The 19,101-nt window shown below is 41.2% G+C and overlaps 1 protein-coding gene across 1 annotated transcript; it reads left to right on the top strand.

Annotated features, from left to right (window-relative positions):
* The first annotated feature begins 8,006 nt into the window (after positions 1-8,006).
* Positions 8,007-15,408, top strand: NDUFB2 (NADH:ubiquinone oxidoreductase subunit B2). The gene is made up of 3 exons (XM_074193550.1): positions 8,007-8,200; positions 10,866-11,010; positions 15,182-15,408. The coding sequence occupies exons 1-3, from the start codon at positions 8,094-8,096 to the stop codon at positions 15,254-15,256; spliced, it is 327 nt and encodes a 108-aa protein (XP_074049651.1). The 5' UTR covers positions 8,007-8,093; the 3' UTR covers positions 15,257-15,408.
* Positions 15,409-19,101: the final 3,693 nt, after the last annotated feature.

Here is a 19,101-nt window from a genome sequence, read left to right as displayed (position 1 = left end):
CAAAAAGATAACAGGAATGCAGAGAAGCTGAGTTGTGTGAACTTGTTGAAGATTAATTTTTTTCTTTTTGGTTTTTTTGTAAGGCAAACGGGGTTAAGTGGCCTGCCCAAGGCCACACAGCTAGGTTATTAAGTGTCTGAGACCGGATTTGAACCTAGGTACTCCTGACTCCAGGGCCGGTGCTCTATCCACTACGCCACCTAGCTGCCCCGTGAAGATTTCTTTTGGCACTTGTGAGACTGTAAGCTCTACTTTACTTCTCTCTGGGTTCAGAGTTGGGAGATTATTCAAAGTGTTGCATATTTAGGCAAATACTGTCATTCTTACTTAGCTGTTTTTCTTTAAGAAAGAGGTAAGGGGTGTGTGTGTGTGTGTGTGTGTGTGTGTGTGTGCATTGGTGTGGTGGTGGCAGCTTTTGGGTATGTCTATGATTCTGACTTAAACAAGTCTTAAAAAAATTTATAACTCTCCCACTACCTGAATAGCATAGATTTTAATATGGGGTTTTGAAGTGAACTGAATTGCTGGGCCTGTTGGGCAGTTAGGAAATGCATATCAGCTCAAATTTAGGCCCCACTCCTCCCTCCCCCTCAACATGTGGTTTGTACAAAACCTGCATTCATGCCTATCTTTATACGCTCTTAAGATAATAAAGTGATGTTTTAGTAATGAAATGAATGGTGATGTTAAAACAAAAACCATCATTCTCTGAATTAAAAGAAATTTAAACTAGAAGGTTCACAGTAAACATTTATATAGTGCTTCTAGGTCTTTGCATCTGCCCTGCAGAACCTCAATGATATTATAATGATATTACAAGCTTCTGGAGAACAAAGACTACTCATTTTTTCTTGTATGTACACCAACTGGTCCATTGTAAGCACTTAAATACCTATTCATTCAGTCAGTCATTCAGTGAACACACTATTCTGGCCCCTAGTTTCTGGTAGTGTCTTGAGGAGCGAGATATTAATTATCTGTTCAAAATGAGACTGTGAGGGGCAAAAGTGCTGACTTTTCAGAAACAGTGCTAAATTATTCTAAGTCATAGGCCTCAGTTTCTCTTTCTCAAGAATCAGGTGAGCTAGAGAACCTGGATTTCCAGCTAGAAAAATTATGTCACCCTAACCATATTAAGATGTAAACAAAGACAGACCCTCCTGGGAAAGCTTAGGTATACCCCCCTTCTCTTCAGACCATCAAGTTTGACCAATTGTTGTAAGGGTCAGCAGAAAAGAGGAGGGCAAGGGGGTTGTGGTTCTTGTGTTTTTTTTTTTAACCCTGCTTCAGCTTCTGTAATTTGGCTTTTCCTGCTTTTTTTTTTTCCGGTTTTTGCAAGGCAAATGGGGTTAATTGGCTTGCCCAAGGCCACACAGCTAGGTAATTATTAAGTGTCTGAGATCGGATTTGAACCCAGGTACTCCTGACTCCAAGGCCGGTGCTTTATCCACTACGCCACCTAGCTGCCCATGCTCTTTTTTTTCATAGAGAGTTAGGAGCTACCCTGCTTCAGTTTTAACTCTTTGCTGCCACTTTGAGAGGACTCTGAGTAGTCATTTTGGGTTAGGGGTTCAATACCCCACACAGTTTTGGGGGACTCATTTGGGATAGTGGTCTTAGGGAGAGATGACCCCTAACTCAGCTCAAGGGCAGGCACCTATAGAGAGTTTTACTCCAACAGTCCTTGATGCTGGTCGTGGCGTCTCCTTCTCCCTGAGACAAACTACCTGAAGCAGAGTAACTCAGTGGAAGCAAAGACCAGGGACAGATGTGAAAAATTTCCCTGAAGGAAACTGGGCTGGTGGAGCTGCAGTCAGGCAACTTACCCAGAGGTACGCAATCTGGTGAGTCATAAGGGTAGTTGGCTCATCGGAGCACCAAGCGCTCTGGGGTGACTGCTGGTGGGCAACCCCCACCGTGAGCCTAGTAGATACTAGGACGATTTGTTGAGTCATGGACTTGGAGGTGCTGGTGATGGACCTCATGCTAAATTATGGGGAAAAAGAACAATCTGAAGTTAAAGCTGCAGCAGGAGATTAGGAAATATCAAAGGACAGTCCATTAGGCAGCTGGTTGCAAGATTGGGACCGATCACCAAAATATCAAAGTAAAGATTAGAGAAAAGCTAATTTATAAATACTTTGTTTCATATGGGTTGATAAAATTTGGGTGGCGGAGTAATTTGGCCCAAATATGGCCCCACCGAAGATTGGGTATGTCAAAGGTTGAATTTATTTGTGAATGACAGGGACCTGCTGAGCCCCGAAAGAGCTATATGCAGCTCTCTGGCTCCCGGACACCGGGCTATTCATAAGTAAAACACAGGAGGAGAAAAAGGAGGAAAAGGGATCCCACCTCACCTGTGGGACCCCCTCCTTGCTCTCTCTCCACCCTATGCATCTTTACCATCAGGCATAGCTTTAGCTGGAACACTAATCCCCCCTTCTCTCTAGAAGTGAGCATTAAATGATTTGGGGCAGAAGGGATTAGAGTGCCCTGGGAGAAGTTGTAATTTACTGAAAGGGAGGTAGAATATTTAGGTAGATCCCTCCTGGGTTGAAGGGATGTATACACAGATATACTCCCAAGCCCAAGAATAAGCAGGCTTGGAGGAAATTTCTAGGATTGATAGGGCATTGCAAGAGTTGGATCAACTCCTATGCAAAGGCACTGCATGAATATCTATTAGAGGAAAGACCAAGATAGGATATTATGGGATTCAAAAGGTAAAGAGAGTTTTAATCGATTAAGAACTATTTTGGTTTCTGCCTCAGTACTGTTTGTTGCCTCCCCAGCCAAGCTGTTCTACTTATTCAGAAGAAGGAGTGGCCTTAGGGGTACTAGCATAAATAGAGGAGGGCAGCCACACCCAGTGGCCCTTTTATAGAAATTAGTTCTTATTGTGAGTGTACCACATCAGGTGTGGACAATTTTGAACCAAAAAGCTGGGGTGGCTAACGACTCTCACATAGTAAAATATAAAACAATTCTCTTAGAAAGGGATGATTTGATACTAACTCAGGATCATAACCAGAGTCCAACAGAGTTTCTGTCTGCTTCCCCCGAGGATTCTCAGCAATTAGAACACAGTTGTTTGGAAGTTGTGAATTTTCAGACTAAAGTGAGAGAGGACTTACCGGAATCACCCATTTCAGGTGGGGAAGATTGGTTTGTGGATGGATCCTTGAGGGTGGTGAAAGGAAGAAGGATAAATGGCTATGCTATGATAGATAGGAATAAAAATACAGTTGTTCAAGTGGGAGACCTTCCAAAAGGATGGTCTGCGCAGACTTGTGAACTGTATTTACTGAACCAGGCATTAAAAGGATTGGAAAACAAAAGAGAGAGAATCTATACTGATTCCAAAAATGCTTAGGGAGTGGTACACATATTTGGGAAAATATGGGAGGAAAGAGGAATGATAAATAGTAAAGGGAAAGATTTGGCCCACGATACCCTAATAAGAGAAGTTTTAAATAATTTGCTTAAACCCCTTGTTATTGCAGTAGTATATGTCAAAGGACATCAATCAGGGAACTCATTTGAAGCTAGGGGTAACCACCTTGCTGATGAGACGGGTCAGAGAGCTGGGGAAAGAAAGCTTGGAGGACCATAAGGTATGTTTTTACTAATATCAAAGATCCTTTCATACATTTCTCCACCATCCTTTACTGATAAGGAAAAGCAGAAAATGTTGGACTTGGTGGCTGAAGTGCTGAACAAAGCAAGTATGAGGCAAGGCTTGCAGACTTTATATCAAGGCAATCATTGGGTAGTCCAGAATCTGTGCGATGTGGTCTTAGTCAAGTATTTATCTCCTGGCCTCCATAAATAGCCAGGCAATTGGTAGATGGGTTTCTCATTTGTTGAAGGACAAATAGAGCTGCCCAGCACTGAATGCTGGCAGGGGGACAGCCTCTGGGAATTCGACCCTTTCAGAGCATACAGATGGATTTTACTGAGCTGCCTCCTGTTGGCTGCCTCAAATATTTGTCGGTCATAGTAGACCATTTGACCTCCTGGGTAGAGGCCTTCTCTCTTTCAAGGGCAATTGCCCCCATGGTCAGCAAGATTCTGCTAGAACAAGTAATTCCTCAGTATGGTATGGTGGTGGACAGGACTGATTGATTTTATATATATATATATATATATATATATATATATATATATATACACACGAAGGTACTGTTTGCAGTCCACAAATTTGAACCAGGCGATTGGGTGTTGATCTGGATGTGGAAGGAAGAAAAGTTGACTCCAAATTGGGAAGGACTGTTTCAGGTTCTCCTGACCTCAGACACTGCTGTGTGAATCCAGGAGCAAGGTTGGACCCACCATACCAGAGTAAGATTTGTGAATCCACCAAAAGAATGGACTGTGGACTCTGAACCCACGAATGAATTGAAATTACATTTTAAGTGAGTATAGGACTAACGGATTCTCCAACACCTCACCCAGGAGGTGGAGGATTCTTGGTATTCTCCCCTTTGTTATAATTTTGTTATCACTCCTTTGCTTCCTAGCTGGTATAATTGTATATAAGAGATTTCCATGTGGGACCCATTCCTGGATGTAATTACAGTGTCACTCTTGGGGATTGTCCCCCCTTTGCTTTCTAGGCTCTGGTCAAGACTACAATCCTGCAGAAATGTGCCTTAGATATCATGTTCTCAGAGTGTCCCTCTTAAATTTGAACCTATTGTTATATCAGGCCTCAGTTTTAGGCACCTTCTTTGAAGAGGAAAACACTTTTCAGAACTTAATTCAAAGCACTGCTAATATTTTCTGTGTAACTAACTGTTGGATTTGTGGGGGGGGCCTCAAGGATTGAGCACAAGGCCATGGGTGCTGGTTCCACTTGAACCTGTTTGGTTATTGAGTAAAAAGTCCTTAGTACATAGTGGAACTGGATTATGGAATGAAAAGGAAGAACACCAATGGCCACTGGCAGAATCCGTGACAGGGAGATATTGCCTTAACCAAACTGGGAAGGGACTTGACTTAGGACAAAGTAGTTGCAGGTGGACCTTCTCTGCTAAGGTTGACAATATACAATTAGTGCCAGATTGCAGTAGGTACCAGGTCCTTGGGATAGGACCCATGTATAGTGTAATGATGGCACCTGGGTTAGATGTCACACTGGCAAAATGGATAAGAATCATTGCCAATATATACTCAGTGCAATGGGAAGATGTAAAGGTGACCTATCCATAGGAGAATGTAAAAAGTATAATCAGAACAATGGTCCCTTGATTACTTAGCTCCGAAGTTGGAGATGGGTAAACGACAATGGAAGGGAAGGGTTATTACTTTGGAGTGCCCAAAATAGAGGTGGAGAACCTTGTATTGAGAGATGTAGCTGGGAGGAAGGGCCACAGTTGTGGAAATACCAGTACAAAAATGATGGGCAGATGAAGTGTGACAGAGGCCCTCTAGGGGATCAGGATACACAGTATTACCCTGTAACAGAATATAATCAGACCAGGATTTTCCAGAAAAAGAATCCGACTCTAAAAGGGCATTATTGGGTATGTGGGCAAACAGCCTATACACACCTCCCACTAAATTGGACGGGGATCTTCTATATAGGATTAATTAGACCTAAGTTCTTTTCCCTCCCAGATCAAATAAGAAGTTCTTTTAGGTGTTCAATTATATGATGACAGGAAACCAGAAACGGAGTATAGATGCTTCTCTAAAGATAACTGAGGATGCTAATGTTGGGGGAATGCTTGGCCCCCACAAAGGATAATTAAGGAGTGTGGCCCTGCTACGTGGGCACAAGATGGGAGTTGGGGATACAGGACACTGATCTATATGTTAAATAGAATTATTAAGACTTCAGACTGTAGTGGAAATTATAAATAATCAAACGGCAAAGGCACTGGACTTATTGGCAGATGAGATCACTCAAACTAGGGAAGCTGTACTACAACACAGATTGGTGTTAGATTATCTATTGTCTGAGGAAGGGGTGTTTGTGGAAAATTGAATTTGTCCACTTGTATGAAAATTGATGACAATGGAAAATTGGTGAATTGGAAGTCTCCCTTTAATACTTCATGGTGAGCTTGGTTTGGAGGGAGCTGGTGGCATCCATTAGTGTGGTATGGACTTCTAGTATTGGGAGTCTTGATAATCCTCCCTGCCTGTATGCCATGCATGATACAGTTGGGTACTAGTACAATTTATAAAATTGTACTAGTACAAATTATAAAATTTATAAAATCCTCCCTCAAATTCTTTTGGCTTTTGGCTGAAGACCAAACCCGAATGCTGATGTTAAGGAGAGAAGGTTGGACTTCTGGAGATGAAGAAATTGAACAGCATTGTGAGGAGTTATTACCAAAAATTCAAGCAGAACGGGGGGATAGAATGGGTGTAAAGTCAGCAGAGAATATAATAAATAAGAGGAGGGATTGTGCGGGGCAAAGTGCTGACTTTTCAGAAACATAGTGCTAAGTTAGTCTAAGTCATAGGCCTCAGTTTCTATTTCTCAAGAATCAGATGAGCTATTTCTGACTAGAAAAAATTGTCCTCTTAACCTTATAAGATGTAAACAAAGACTGACTTTCCTGGGAAAAGCTTAGGTATACCTCCCTTCTCTTTGGACCATAAAGTTTGACCAATTGTTGTAAGGGTTGGCAGAAAAGAGGAGGGGAAGGGGGTTGTGGTTTTTGTGGTTTTTTAACCCTGCTTCAGCTTCTGTAATTCGGCTTTTCCTGCTCTCTCTCTCATAGAGAGTTAGGAATTGCCCTGCTTCTTGCAAGAACTGAATTAAATTTTAACTCTTAGCTGCCACTTTGAGAGGACTCCGAGTAGTCATTCTGGGTTAGGGTTTCAATTCCCCGCACAAGACTTTTATGGCTACATTGCCATCCCTTTTGGTCCTGTTTGGTGCTGGTGGAGTGAAGACCTGATCTGTTTGCAGATGACCAGCAGCATCGATCTATGGCAATCATAGCTTTAGAGCACATGGATGTAGCAGGTTGTGGGAGTGCGCTTCCACCTACACTGAGCCGTGGTCCAGCTAAGGGGGTGCCTAGTGGACATTGTACCAGAAAGTGATACAAGTCTGAGTTTGGAGTTAGGAAGACCTAGTTTCAAATCCTGCTTCAGACGCTGAAGGTGACCCTGGGCAAGTCCCTTAATGTGAGTCTCAGCAAGATGCCTTTCCGGAGTTCTTTAATGAAGTTCCTTCCCTTCTGAAATCATTTCCCTGTTTACTTCTTGTACATTCACAATTATTTGCATCTTGTCTCCCTCTGCCCATTAGAATGTGAGCTTCTGGAGGACAGGAACTGTTTTTGACTTTGTTTACATGATCAGGACTTAGCACAGGGTCTGGCAAACAGTTTAACAAAATGCTTGCTGGTTATTTATGAGGACCAATTGTATTTTCTTAGGGGTTTTTTTTTGCAAGGCAGTGGGTTAAGTGACTTGCCCAAAGTCACACAGCTAGGCCATTATTTAGTGACTGAGGTCGATTTTGAACTCCGGTCTGGTTCCTATCCACCCAGCCCTCACTACCACTGTTTTTAAAAAATTATTTTTCAACCTACATGTTAAGCTAGCCTTCAACAAGCCTTTCTTTGGGTAAAGTTTTGAGTTTTGCACTTTTCTCCCCTCTCCCTTCCCCACACAGAAGCATCTAATAGGGGTTGGATGGCAGAGCATGCGCGGTGTGCACGCTGACCCCGCCAGCACCATCAGCACAGCTGCCGGGCCGGGCCTACAGGACGCCGCCTGCGGGCGCCGTAAGCGGGGCCCCGCCCAGCCTCCCCCACGCGTCTGGGGGCGGGGCGGCGTGCGGGCCCGGGCACGCCCCCTCTGGTCACGTGCCGCGTCCGCGTCCGCGTTGCTAGGAGAGCGCCTGGGCCCGCCCCGGACTGAACCACCCGGGAGCTCGGGGACAAAGGCCGCGTCTGGGAGGACTCCGGCTCACGCAGGCGCAGGTACAGGTTTGGCCCCGGAGCCTGCTGGGTGCTAGAGCGAAGGGAGCCCTGCCTGGGGGAAGTGACGTCGGGGGAAGGGGCGGGGCCAGGTGGCGTCGCCCCGCAGTGTCGGCCCTGGCTCCGCGGCCTCCGCCGGTCATGTCGGCGCTCAGGCGGCTGGCGCCTTTCCTTCGCGAGGGAGGCCGGCGCTTCCTGGAGGGCCCGAGCGAGCGCGCTGCTGGTCGCGGCACCGGCGGAGTCCGCCAGTGAGTGTAGTCCGGGGGACGCGGGGGGTTTCGGGCGCGGCGCTTGGCCCCCGGGTCCGCCGTCCCCTTGAAGGGCGCTTGGAGCGGACTACAAATCCCAGAAGGCCGAGCCGCGGCGCCCCGCCTCCGCCCGGTGCATCGTGGGTCCCGGCGCTCCTGCGGCGATCGGAGCGCCCTGACTTGGCCTGTCTGCGCGCGCGCAGTCCACCCGCCGCCATCGCCGAGAGGGCGCCTTGTAGGGGCCGCGCCTCCTCCGGGCCGCGCCTTCGTTCCTTCCCTCCCCCGCCCGTATCAAGCTCCGCCTGTGACGGCAGCAGCCACGTGGGCTGGGGACCCGTATGGAGCGCCGCCGCGGCGCGGGCCGGCCTGCTAGCAGGCGGTGTGGCCGCCCCTTCAGGGCCATCCCAGCCGAGGGCATGCGGAAACGTGGCCGGAGCCGGCAGCCTGCTGTCTTAATGGGGACAGCTAGCAATTCATTAAGTATAAGTTGCATATAATCTTTACATTTCTTTAAAAAAAATTTTACATTGGATATAATCTCGGAGGGAAAGCTGTAGCACCAAGGAGGATTGGGAAGGCTTTTTAAAAAAAAAAAATTTTTTTTTAGTTTTGCAAGGCAAAGGGCTTGCCCATGGCCACACAGCTAGGTAATTATTAAGTGTCTGAGGCCGGATTTGAACTCAGGTCCTCCTGACTCCAGGGCTGGTGCTCTATGCACTGCGCCACCAAGCTGCCCCCTCTTTTAAATTTTTTTTTTTTAGGGGGAAGGCTTTCTTTTTTCATTTGAAGAATTCTCTAAATCTTTATTGATTACAGAAATGCAAATTAAAATAACTTTGATACATCTTACATCTAGCAGATTGGCTAAAATGGTAGAAGAATAAGTCAAATATTGGAGGGGATGTAAAAAGATTGGAATAATAATACATTGTGGGGGAAGGCTTTCTTGCAGAAGATGGAGTTTGAGTTTGACACTAGGAGGGAGAGATAGAGAGCATTCCAGGCGTGGGAGACAGCCTCCAGGAAGAGCAAGAAGGCCAGCGAATCTCAAGAGTATATATGAAAGGAGAAGAGGAGCAGATGATGAAAGGCTTTGAATGCCAAAAAGAGGATTCTAATTAATCCTGTAGTTAATAAGAAGCTACTGAAGTTCATTGAAAGGGGGCAGGGCAATGTGGTGAGACCTGCATTTTATAGGAAGATCAGAGCCGAAAGGAAAGCTCTCAAAGTTGGGAGACTAACCAGAAAGTTTTTGCAGTAGTACAGTACCAGAGCAGCGGCAATATCAGAGGGGAGAAGGGGAAAGATGCTAGGAAGGAAAAATCCGCACCCCTTGGCAATGGATTGGAGTGAGAGTGGGGTTGGGAGTCTAGGTGGTGACTGAGAGGAAGTTAGGAAGGGGGGAAGGTTTTGAGAAAAAGAAAAGTTTATTTTTGGACATGTGGAGTTGGGACACCAAGTTTGAATCTAATAGACTACTAGAGTCTAGTGGTTGGAGAAAGGTCAGGGCTGGATAATGATAAACAGAATAGAGATGATAATTGAATCCCTGGGAGTTAATGGCCAGGAGAGTACAAGTCACACTATATTACTCCTCTGCTCAGTAAAGTCTAGTTCTGTATTATCTCTAGCATCAATTGAAAACACCTCTTGGTGGCTAGGTGGTATAGTAGATAAAGCACCCACCCTGGGGTCAGGAGTACCTGGGTTCAAATCCAGTGTCAGACACTTAATAATTACCTAGCTGTGTGGCCTTGGGCAAGCTATTTTAACCCCATTTGCCTTGCAAAAACCTAAAAAAAAAACCAAAAAAAAACCTCTTTGGCATTCAGCACCCTTATAACCTAGTTCCAACTTACACCTTCCCCCCCTCTCCCAGGGCTTATTATCTCCAGGATCTATAAGCCCCAGCCAAACTGACCTTTTTCCTGTTCCTTTCTCCCAGTCCCTGGGCCTTTTCACTAGCTATAAGGATTGGAGTTAACTTCCTCCTCACTTCCATCTCTTAGAATCTCTAGATTCCCTCAAGGATAAGTTCTGGCACCACCACTTATATGAAGCCTTCTTTACTTTATTGTTTTGTTTCACAGGGTGGATTGAAGTCCTGTTGAACCAGGCCAAACTACCTCTCGTTTCTCTTGTAATGTATTTGTTTCAGCTGATTGTAGAAGAGAAAGAATAATTTCTAACTAAAAGAAAATATTTTTCTTTACTTTTCTGCCTTAACTATTTTGAAGAAACTATAAAAATTTAATGAGAGGGGAGAACAGGTGTGCCATTATTTTCAGATGGATGTGGCATCCCCCAAATGCAGTGTTGTAGTTGGCAGCCCATTCCTCCCAGCTCCTCCACTGTGACTCCTCTCCATCTCTTCCTATAAGACCTTGCAGGAAGTCTTTGAGTTTTCCATACAGTTCTTATGTATATAATAATTCATCAAAATGAAACTTCTTTATTATAATAGTTATGCCTCACATTGCCATAGTACTGTGGAATGTAGAGAGCAGTTTGCAACTTATTTGATCCTTACTACAACCCTATTAGCTGTAGTTAGACCAAGCATTTTTGTGAGTTGATTTGGTGTCTGGAGATTTGTAATTTGGAAAAATCAAATGCATTGCTGATATAACAAGTACTTTAAAAAGTTCTTTTTTTTGAATTACAGTGCTGGAGGAGGTGTACACATTGAACCCCGCTACCGGCAGTATCCTCAACTGACAAAATCTCAAGTGTTCAAAGCTGAGTTGTTAAGTGCTACAATGTGGTTTTGGATTCTCTGGCGTTTTTGGCATGACTCAGATGCTGTATTGGTAAGTTTTGGAACATAAATGTTTTCATTTGTGAAGATTAACAAACATTCAGAAACTTTGTTATGTTTCTTTCATTGTGGTTCTTGATTTATAGATAGCAGTTTTGCTCCCACTAGACAGAATGCCATCCAAATTCAACTTGGAACTGTCTTGTCTGATACCAAGGGACTCTTTGTGGGAGAGTATACTTGCTTTCTAGGACATAAGTTTCAGAAATTACAAGATCTAAACCATCAAATTTCTTAGCTTTCTTGAAAACAGTCATTTATGAGTCAGAACATACCTTTATCTAAACTGAAGATTTTTAATCTGCAGTTTATAGGATCTTAGGGGATCATTGAACTTGGATGGAAAAAGATTACATATTTTTACTAACCTCCAACTGAAATTTACCATTTCCTTCCGTTATTTAAAAACTTTCTGAGAAGGGGTCCATAGACTTGGCTAGAATGTCAAAGGAGTCTGCAACACAAAAAAGATTAAGAGTTGACCTAGAGCCTTCTTGAATAAATTTATATTTTCAGCTTCTTGTATCTTTTTTGAGGTGGGGGAAGGGAAAAGAGGGGATCAAAAATTCCTATAAATTTGGGGCAGTAAGGTGGCACAGTGGATAGAGCACCAACCCTGGAGTCAGGAGGACCTGAGTTCATATCCGGCCTCAGACAGACCTAGCTGTGTGGCCTTGGGCAAGCCACTTAACCCCATTGCCTTGCAAAAACCTAAAAAAAAAAAAACAAATTCTAATAAATTTGCTTCTTATTTTTAATTTGAATAATAGGGTCTTATTGTGATAGATTTAGAATTGGAACCTTAGAAGCCAAGTAGATCAGCCCCCTCATTTTACAGATGAGGAAACTGGTCAAGATCCCCAGGTAGCAAGTGGCAGAACTGGGATTTGTAGCTTAGCCCTCTGACCTTTTTCAGTACTTTTCCCATTATGCCACACTGCTTCCCTCTTGTTTAGAAGGATGTCATGAATGACATGTCAGAGGTCCTGATAAAATCCATACATTTTCCTAATGTATCAGCATAATAACCCTATCAAAAAAGATAATAAGATTAGTCTCTTATGGCCTATTCTTGATGCACCAGTGGCTCTAATCGATCAACTGCTTCCTTTTCTAAATTAGCCTCACATGTTCAGCTTAACCTCTTGTCAGATCTTGAAAGATAAGATCAGAAACTGTTAGGACCACTGAGAAATAGCTCCTGGATAAAAAGCCACAAAACAATGGCTATGTCATATAAACCTGGCCAAATAAATTAGGTTCTTCTTGGATAATGGTAGAATTTAAGGGTTGAGAAATGATAGAATACATTATCAAACTTGTTTTTCTCCAGTTTATATTTACCAAACTAGCTAGAAGCTTAGGGAAATTGCCACAAATCATTGCATATAAACCAGTTTAAAATAAATTATCTGATTTGGAATCATCTTTTTTGTTGATAATTACTAATGGGGCTCACCTGAGAGGAATAACTGAATGAACATTGAGCTCTAAAGGCAAGTATAGATGATTTTTCTACTGAAGATTTCAGTTTATTCTAGAGTCTGGGATGGTTTTTAAGGTTCTCTTGAATTCTTAAGAATCTATTAAACTTTAGGGGGCAGCTAGGTGGCACAGTGAATGGAGCACCAGCCCTGGAGTCAGGAGGACCTGAGTTCAAATGTTGTCTCAGACAGTTACCTAGCTGTGTGACTTTGGGCAAGTCACTTAACCCTGTTACCTTGCCAAAAAAAAACCTAAAAGAATCTATTAAGCTTTAAATTCAGAATATATGATGGGTGACTTTTCAGTAAGTTTAAACAACAAACTTCACCTTAGTTTTCTGCTTTTTAGTAAATAAATTCATACTCTATACTCACCATGATTTTATACATTTTTCTCATGTTACATCTTAACTCCTGTTCTTCTGAGCTAAAGAGTTTTTTCCTTTAGTTTGTCTCCCATTGAAGCCTGCCCATCTTCATGTCATTTTTATTGCCAAACTATTGCTAAATCATTTATGGCTTTCTTTTGTTGTAGCAGGAAATGAGGTATGACCCTTCCAACTTTGTTCTCCATGAACGAATGAATTTATTAAGTTCTTACTGGTCTGCCAAGCCCTGAGGATACAAATTGAAAAGATAGTCCCTGTTCTCAGAGAGCACATTCTGAAAGAATCCTTTTCTGTGTGCAAAATTTTTATGATTTTATGCAAGCATAGGATAATGTTTTCTGGCTTATTTCTTTTTAAAAAATAAACTTTAGTTGATGATTTTTGTTTTTACATTATCTAAATTTCCTTCTGTACCTCTCCCCCCAACCATTCCTAGAGAACTAATCCTTAAAATAAATATATATTTACATTTAAATGATTTTATTTATTTTGAGTTTTACAATTTTCTCCCTAATCTTACTTCCCTCCCCCACCCCCCACAGAAGGCAATTTGCCAGTCTTTACATTGTTTCCATGGTATGCATTGATCCAAATTGATTGTGATGAGAGAGAAATCATATCCTTAAGGAAGAGACAGAGTATAAGAGATAACAAGATCAGACAATAAGATATCAGTTTTTTCCCTAAATTAAAGGTAATAGTCTTTAGTCTTTGTTCAAACTCCACAGTTCTTTCTCTGGATACAAATGGTATTCTCCATTGCAGACAGTTCCAAATTGTCCCTGATTTTTGCACTGATGGAATGAGCAAGTCCATCAAGATTGATCATCACCCCCATGTGGCTGTTGGGGTGTACAGTGTTTTTCTGGTTCTGCTCATCTCACTCAGCATCAGTTCATGCAAATTCCTCCAGGCTTCCCTGAAATCCCGTCCCTCCTGGTTTCTAATAGAACAGTAGTGTTCCATGACATACATATACCACAGTTTGCTAAGCCATTCCCCAACTGGAGGACATTTACTTGATTTCCAATTCTTTGCCACCACAAACAATAAAAATATTTTTTAAAGGAAAAAGTAAACTGACCTTTTCATCAAAAATATCTGATGTTATATGCAAAATTTCACATCTTAGCCCCCTCTACCTTTATAAAGTAATGGGATGACTTATTTCTTCCTTGGGGCCAAGAGTCTTTGTAATTTTTTGCAGCATTAATTTTTATTGTTTTGTGGTGGTGTTCTTTCTATCCCCATCGTTCTTGTCATGTATATTGTTCTTCCTCTGCTTATTTTACTTTCTATCAGTACATGTGTTCATACTTCTGAGTTGGGTGACTTCAGTTCTCTCAGTAATGTAGGTAAGGCTATGCCACATACTGTAAATATGTGAAACAAGGTCTCTATAGTGTCAAGAGGAAAGAAGAAAGGTTTGGAATACTCATTACATTAGATAAGGAGTTGATAAAGGTGGAGTGAACTGCATTGAAGTCTCAGCTGATGTTTTGTATCATGAATTTGTAATATCATGAAGACTGTCCACTGGAAAGCCCAGGCATAAAAAAGATTACTTAAAGATAGTAATGTTCTCCATAGCTTCTTGTTTATAGATGCCATTTGCTGATAGGTATAGGGTACTGTCCTCTTCATCAAGAGCTGAAGGCACTCAGATCAGTCTAGGAATTCCCAACAAATATATGAAGGAAGCATATCATCCAGGTTGGATTGAATTCATCTATCAGTACATATATCTTGGGCAGCTAGGTGGTGCAGGGGCTGGAGTCTGGAGAATCTGAGTTCAAATTTGGCCTTAGATACTGACTAACTGTGGACCCCCTGGTATGGCAAACCATTCTAGGTCTTTTGCCAAGAAAAATCCAAATGGGATCATAAGAGAGTTGGATAAGACTAAAATGACACAACAAAATTACATATCTTGGATAATCTCTGCAATTATAAAATGATCTGGGCCAGCATTGAAGAAGCAGGCTAGAGTGTATTTGGGAAATCATACAATGCTTCCAGCCAACCAATCTGCTCTTTACAAAGATGAAGAAATTTAAAGAATCCAGTCTGTAACAATGAGCTGAGGAGGCCATAAACACAATAAAGAGTTAAACAGTAGTGTGCAGTCATTGAGTATGAAGAGAACTGGAGAGAGAAGGATGCAGCCATTGGTACAGGGTCATTATCTCTTGGGGAGATAATACTGTTTCTTATTTTTTCATGTTCATTTTAAAATTTGCTTTCTCTAGTGGAATGATTCATGATATTTTTAAAAAATTGTTTCCACCAGGGTCATTTTCCGTATCCAGATGCTTCTAAATGGACAGATGAAGAATTGGGTATTCCCCCTGATGATGAAGACTAGAGCAGTGCCATCACCACAACAAGTAGGTGCTACCGAGCACCTCATTTCCCAGTAATTACAACTACATTTAAATTTTAAGAAATATTTAATTGATGTTCTTTTCTTTTTCAACATCATTGTCTTCACAATAAAGACTCCTTCTTCCCCCACAATAGACTCTTTTATTCCCCCCCCCCCCCACCAAACAAATGAATGGCTACATCTTAAACGTATGCTTCCTTTTCATACCCATAGAAAAACCACCTTTCTTCAGAGAGGTTATAGGTTTCACCATCAGTGCTCTAAAGTCAGTACATTAATCAGTTCTGAATTCTTTAGTTTTGCTGATGTTATAATACTATTTCATCACAATCACATGATTTGTTTAGCCACTTTATCAAACAATGGATGCTCATTTTTCTAGTTATTTACTATTACAAAAAGTGCTGCTATAATAATTTTGTATATATGGGACCTTTTCCATAATTTCCTCGGGGTTAAAAGGTATGTACAGTTCAGTGATTGTTAGGAAATTTTTTGTAAGGAGTATTTATAGTTTTGTGGCTTTTTAGGAAATTGTTTTCAAGAGTGGACTAATTCACAGCTCAAAAATGCTGTATTAGCCTGTCAGTCTTCCTGTACCCCTCTATTACCATTTTTATTTTTGCCAGTCTGCCAGGTAAAACTTAAGTTATTTTAACTTGCATGTGTTATTTAACTTATGTGTTATTGAGAAATTGGAGAACATTCCAAAGTTTGCATTTTTTCTTTTGAAAATCACCTGGCTCTTGTTTTTATATACTTGTCCTTAAATATCTTGGCTATCAAACCTTTATTTAGGTATTTTTTATAAAAACTTTCCCCCCAATGAACTGCTTTCCTTCTAAGTGCAACTGTTGATTTTATTCCTGAAAAAACCCTGTTGATTCTGTGTAACCAAAATTGTTCATTTTGTCTGTTGCAGTTCTCTCTACTCCTTGTTTAAGGATTCTCTCCCTGGCCATAATTATGGTGGGCATCTCCTTCCATTTTCCTCTAATTTTTCTATGATATGACCATTGTATATTTAGATGATGAGTCCATCATCTTGTGTTCATTAATAGACACAATTAAATTTTGAGGGCTCTATACTCTATACTCCTCTCTTCTTGAGATGCTCCCTCAAAAGTAGGCTGCATCCTGTAGAAGACCTGTTTCTGTTCTCATTTCTTTTTCCTTCTGAGCTCTCTCATTTTTCCTAGTTACTTTTCATTGATTCTTTGTTTTGATTGTTTTTTTAATCAACTAATTTGTTAGAATTCTGACCTCCCATTTGTGCTGAGAGTTGCTGATCTCTCCAGTGTTCTGCTTTTGATGGCAAAAGTTTAGAGTTCCAACTCCACTTATTTGAACATGCTTGACTTAGTGCAGAAAAGGCAGTGGTTTAGTCAGTTGGATGTTTTTTTCCCTTCAGGATTTATTTATTTATTTATTTAGTTTTTTGCTAGGCAGTGGGGTTAAGTGGCTTGCCCAAGGCCACACAGCTAGGTAATTATTAAGTGTCTGAGACCGGATTTGAACCCAGGTACTCCTGACCCCAGGCCGGTGCTTTATCCACTGCACCACCTAGCTGCCCCTTCTTCAGGATTTTTGAAGGAGGAAATAAAATTAATTGCATTGAGGTTTGTACAGCACTGTTCATATGTTATTTCTTTTGATCTTCACATCAAACCTGTGAAATAGAGCCCATGATCCCTATTTTACAGGCTGAAATAAGGTAAAAGACTTGAATAGGATCACATAGTTAGTAAATGTATGAGACTGGCTCTAGAGTCAGGCCTTCCTCATTCCAAGTCCCGTGTATGGAAATAGAACCTTTTTGAGGAGCAGGGTTTCTGTGCTTCTTTTTAGATGACACCTTAGAGAGACGTTGAGCTTTTTTCACAGCTTGCCTAGGGGAGGATGCAAGATGCTCACCACTGCTACATGTAGGATTGAATGTAGGGCGTATATGATGGTAAATCCCAGCAGATGAGGATGAAGAGAGCTGTCAATCACATTTCAGAAGGATCCCTCCAGAAAGGCTTTTGTTTGAAACCCTTTCTCAGTTTGTTTAAGCCAGCCTAAGTTCTTGTGTTAAGGGGACGACCTGCTTCCTGGGCTTCTCCAGAACTGGGTAGGTTCCTGTGATGAATTTCCTTCAGGCTGTGAACTGGTTTTTATGTAACTTTATGGTAAAAACTGGTATACTCAAATGATCATTAAACCTATTTTTCTCCATTTCTAGTGAGTGAAGCAGTAAATAGGGGGCATAGCATTCACTTATAACCAAAAATTGTTAATATTTTTTTTCTGGCTTTCTTGTTGAATTAAGGGGTTTAGAGAAAGTAACAATAATACTTAAAGCAGAAATTATTGTGGCAAATTGGGCACTTTGAAAATATGTTAGGAATTTGGCTAAAATGTTAAACTCCTTTGGGTAGGAATAGTCTCAAGAAAAGCATGAATGTGGTCCAAATCTATGGTGCAGACATCTTTATAAAAATTCATTTGAAGATGAGTTTGGGGCAGTCTACATTTCTAAGGCATTTTGGTCACCTTGTATTTAGGATACCTGTGGTTATAACTGATACTTCACATTCTGACTTCCAGTTAGTTCTTATGGTCTCTATATTTCACATTTTTGAATTAGATTATATTCTCTTGAATTGTTTTTCACTTTGCATGCATACAAACCTTGTTTCCATCCAAATTGTGAGCTCAGTGATTTTTTTTTTAATATGAACTTAAAACATTAACAAATAGAAATATGTCCATATACTAAAAATAAAGAGAATTATATTTGAAACCATGAATCTCTTTTACATGTAACTTCTTGGTTTTTTTTCAATGTTATATTGAGGGGCAGGTTGGTATGGTGGGTAGAGAGAAAGAGCTGGCTTCAGAGCTACAAAGTTCTGAGATGTACTTTGTATGTAACCTCTTAGCACTCTGGGCAACTTTCTAAGGTTATAAGTTGTGGAGAAGATGGTCAAGCTGCAATTGGTCGGAGTTCTTCATACCCATGAAATTGCAAGTTTGTTCCTGTTCCTAATGGGATAGTACCAACTGCCTTAATTGTCTATCTCCTTCTGAACTGCTTTCTGAATATTTTTGAATGCTTTATTTTCACCTTTTTTTTTTGCATCTTACTTGCTAATGCATTTTCCATCCTCAATTTCTCCCCGCCTCCCCAAAGCTCTCCCTTGGAACAAACAAGAGTCAAGCAAAGCCAAGTCTTAACATGACTGCTATCTGAAAGTCTGTCTCATCCTGTGCCTGCTTTTTTTTTTTTATCGTCAGTCTCGTGGAGTAATGTTTACTCATTACGTTTGTTAGAGTTCTTAAATTTTTAGTTTTTCTTTATTGTATTGCAGTCTTGGTTATTTTAGAAAATCATCTCTCCTTTTGTGCTTGGCAAACAATTCAATTCTTCAAATATTCTATTAACTAAGAACCATGGGTTTTAGTTATTGGATTTTATTGAATAAAAGTATTTTAAAAACTGTTCTTCACTTATTTACCTGCAGGGGCCAGCTGTGATCTTAAGAAGTTATTTTGTTGGTACAGATGTGATGATGCTAATTAAAGTTCTATTCACATGAAAGATAAGTCTCTCTTTTTCCTTTTACTGGATGTGTATAGTGACCAAGCCCTGGGTCCACTGGGTTATAAAAATGTTCAGTGAGTACATTGTGCTCCTCACCTTTTTGGAGTCACAGTTAATAGTGGGAAAAATCAACTTCATCTATTACAAGTCTATCAGTGTTACTCCATATTCCATGTTTTAGTGTTTATGTAGAAATAATCCAAAGATTCTTACTTATGGTTTGATTTATGTATACTAT

This window comes from Macrotis lagotis, chromosome 7 (genome assembly GCF_037893015.1).
Source record: "Macrotis lagotis isolate mMagLag1 chromosome 7, bilby.v1.9.chrom.fasta, whole genome shotgun sequence".
Classification (NCBI taxonomy): domain Eukaryota; kingdom Metazoa; phylum Chordata; class Mammalia; order Peramelemorphia; family Peramelidae; genus Macrotis; species Macrotis lagotis.
Note: the sequence above shows the minus strand (reverse complement) of the source record. Positions and strands in the feature narration are given on the sequence as shown.

What these genes read in the sequence shown, in the direction of transcription:
- NDUFB2 (XM_074193550.1), top strand. Translation starts at nt 8,094, where the DNA reads ATGTCGGCGCTCAGGCGGCTGGCGCCTTTCCTTCGCGAGGGAGGCCGG. An exon ending in GGCACCGGCGGAGTCCGCCA is followed by an intron (nt 8,201 to 10,865) that starts GTGAGTGTAGTC and finishes TTTGAATTACAG; the next exon opens with TGCTGGAGGAGGTGTACACA. An exon ending in ATGACTCAGATGCTGTATTG is followed by an intron (nt 11,011 to 15,181) that starts GTAAGTTTTGGA and finishes TGTTTCCACCAG; the next exon opens with GGTCATTTTCCGTATCCAGA.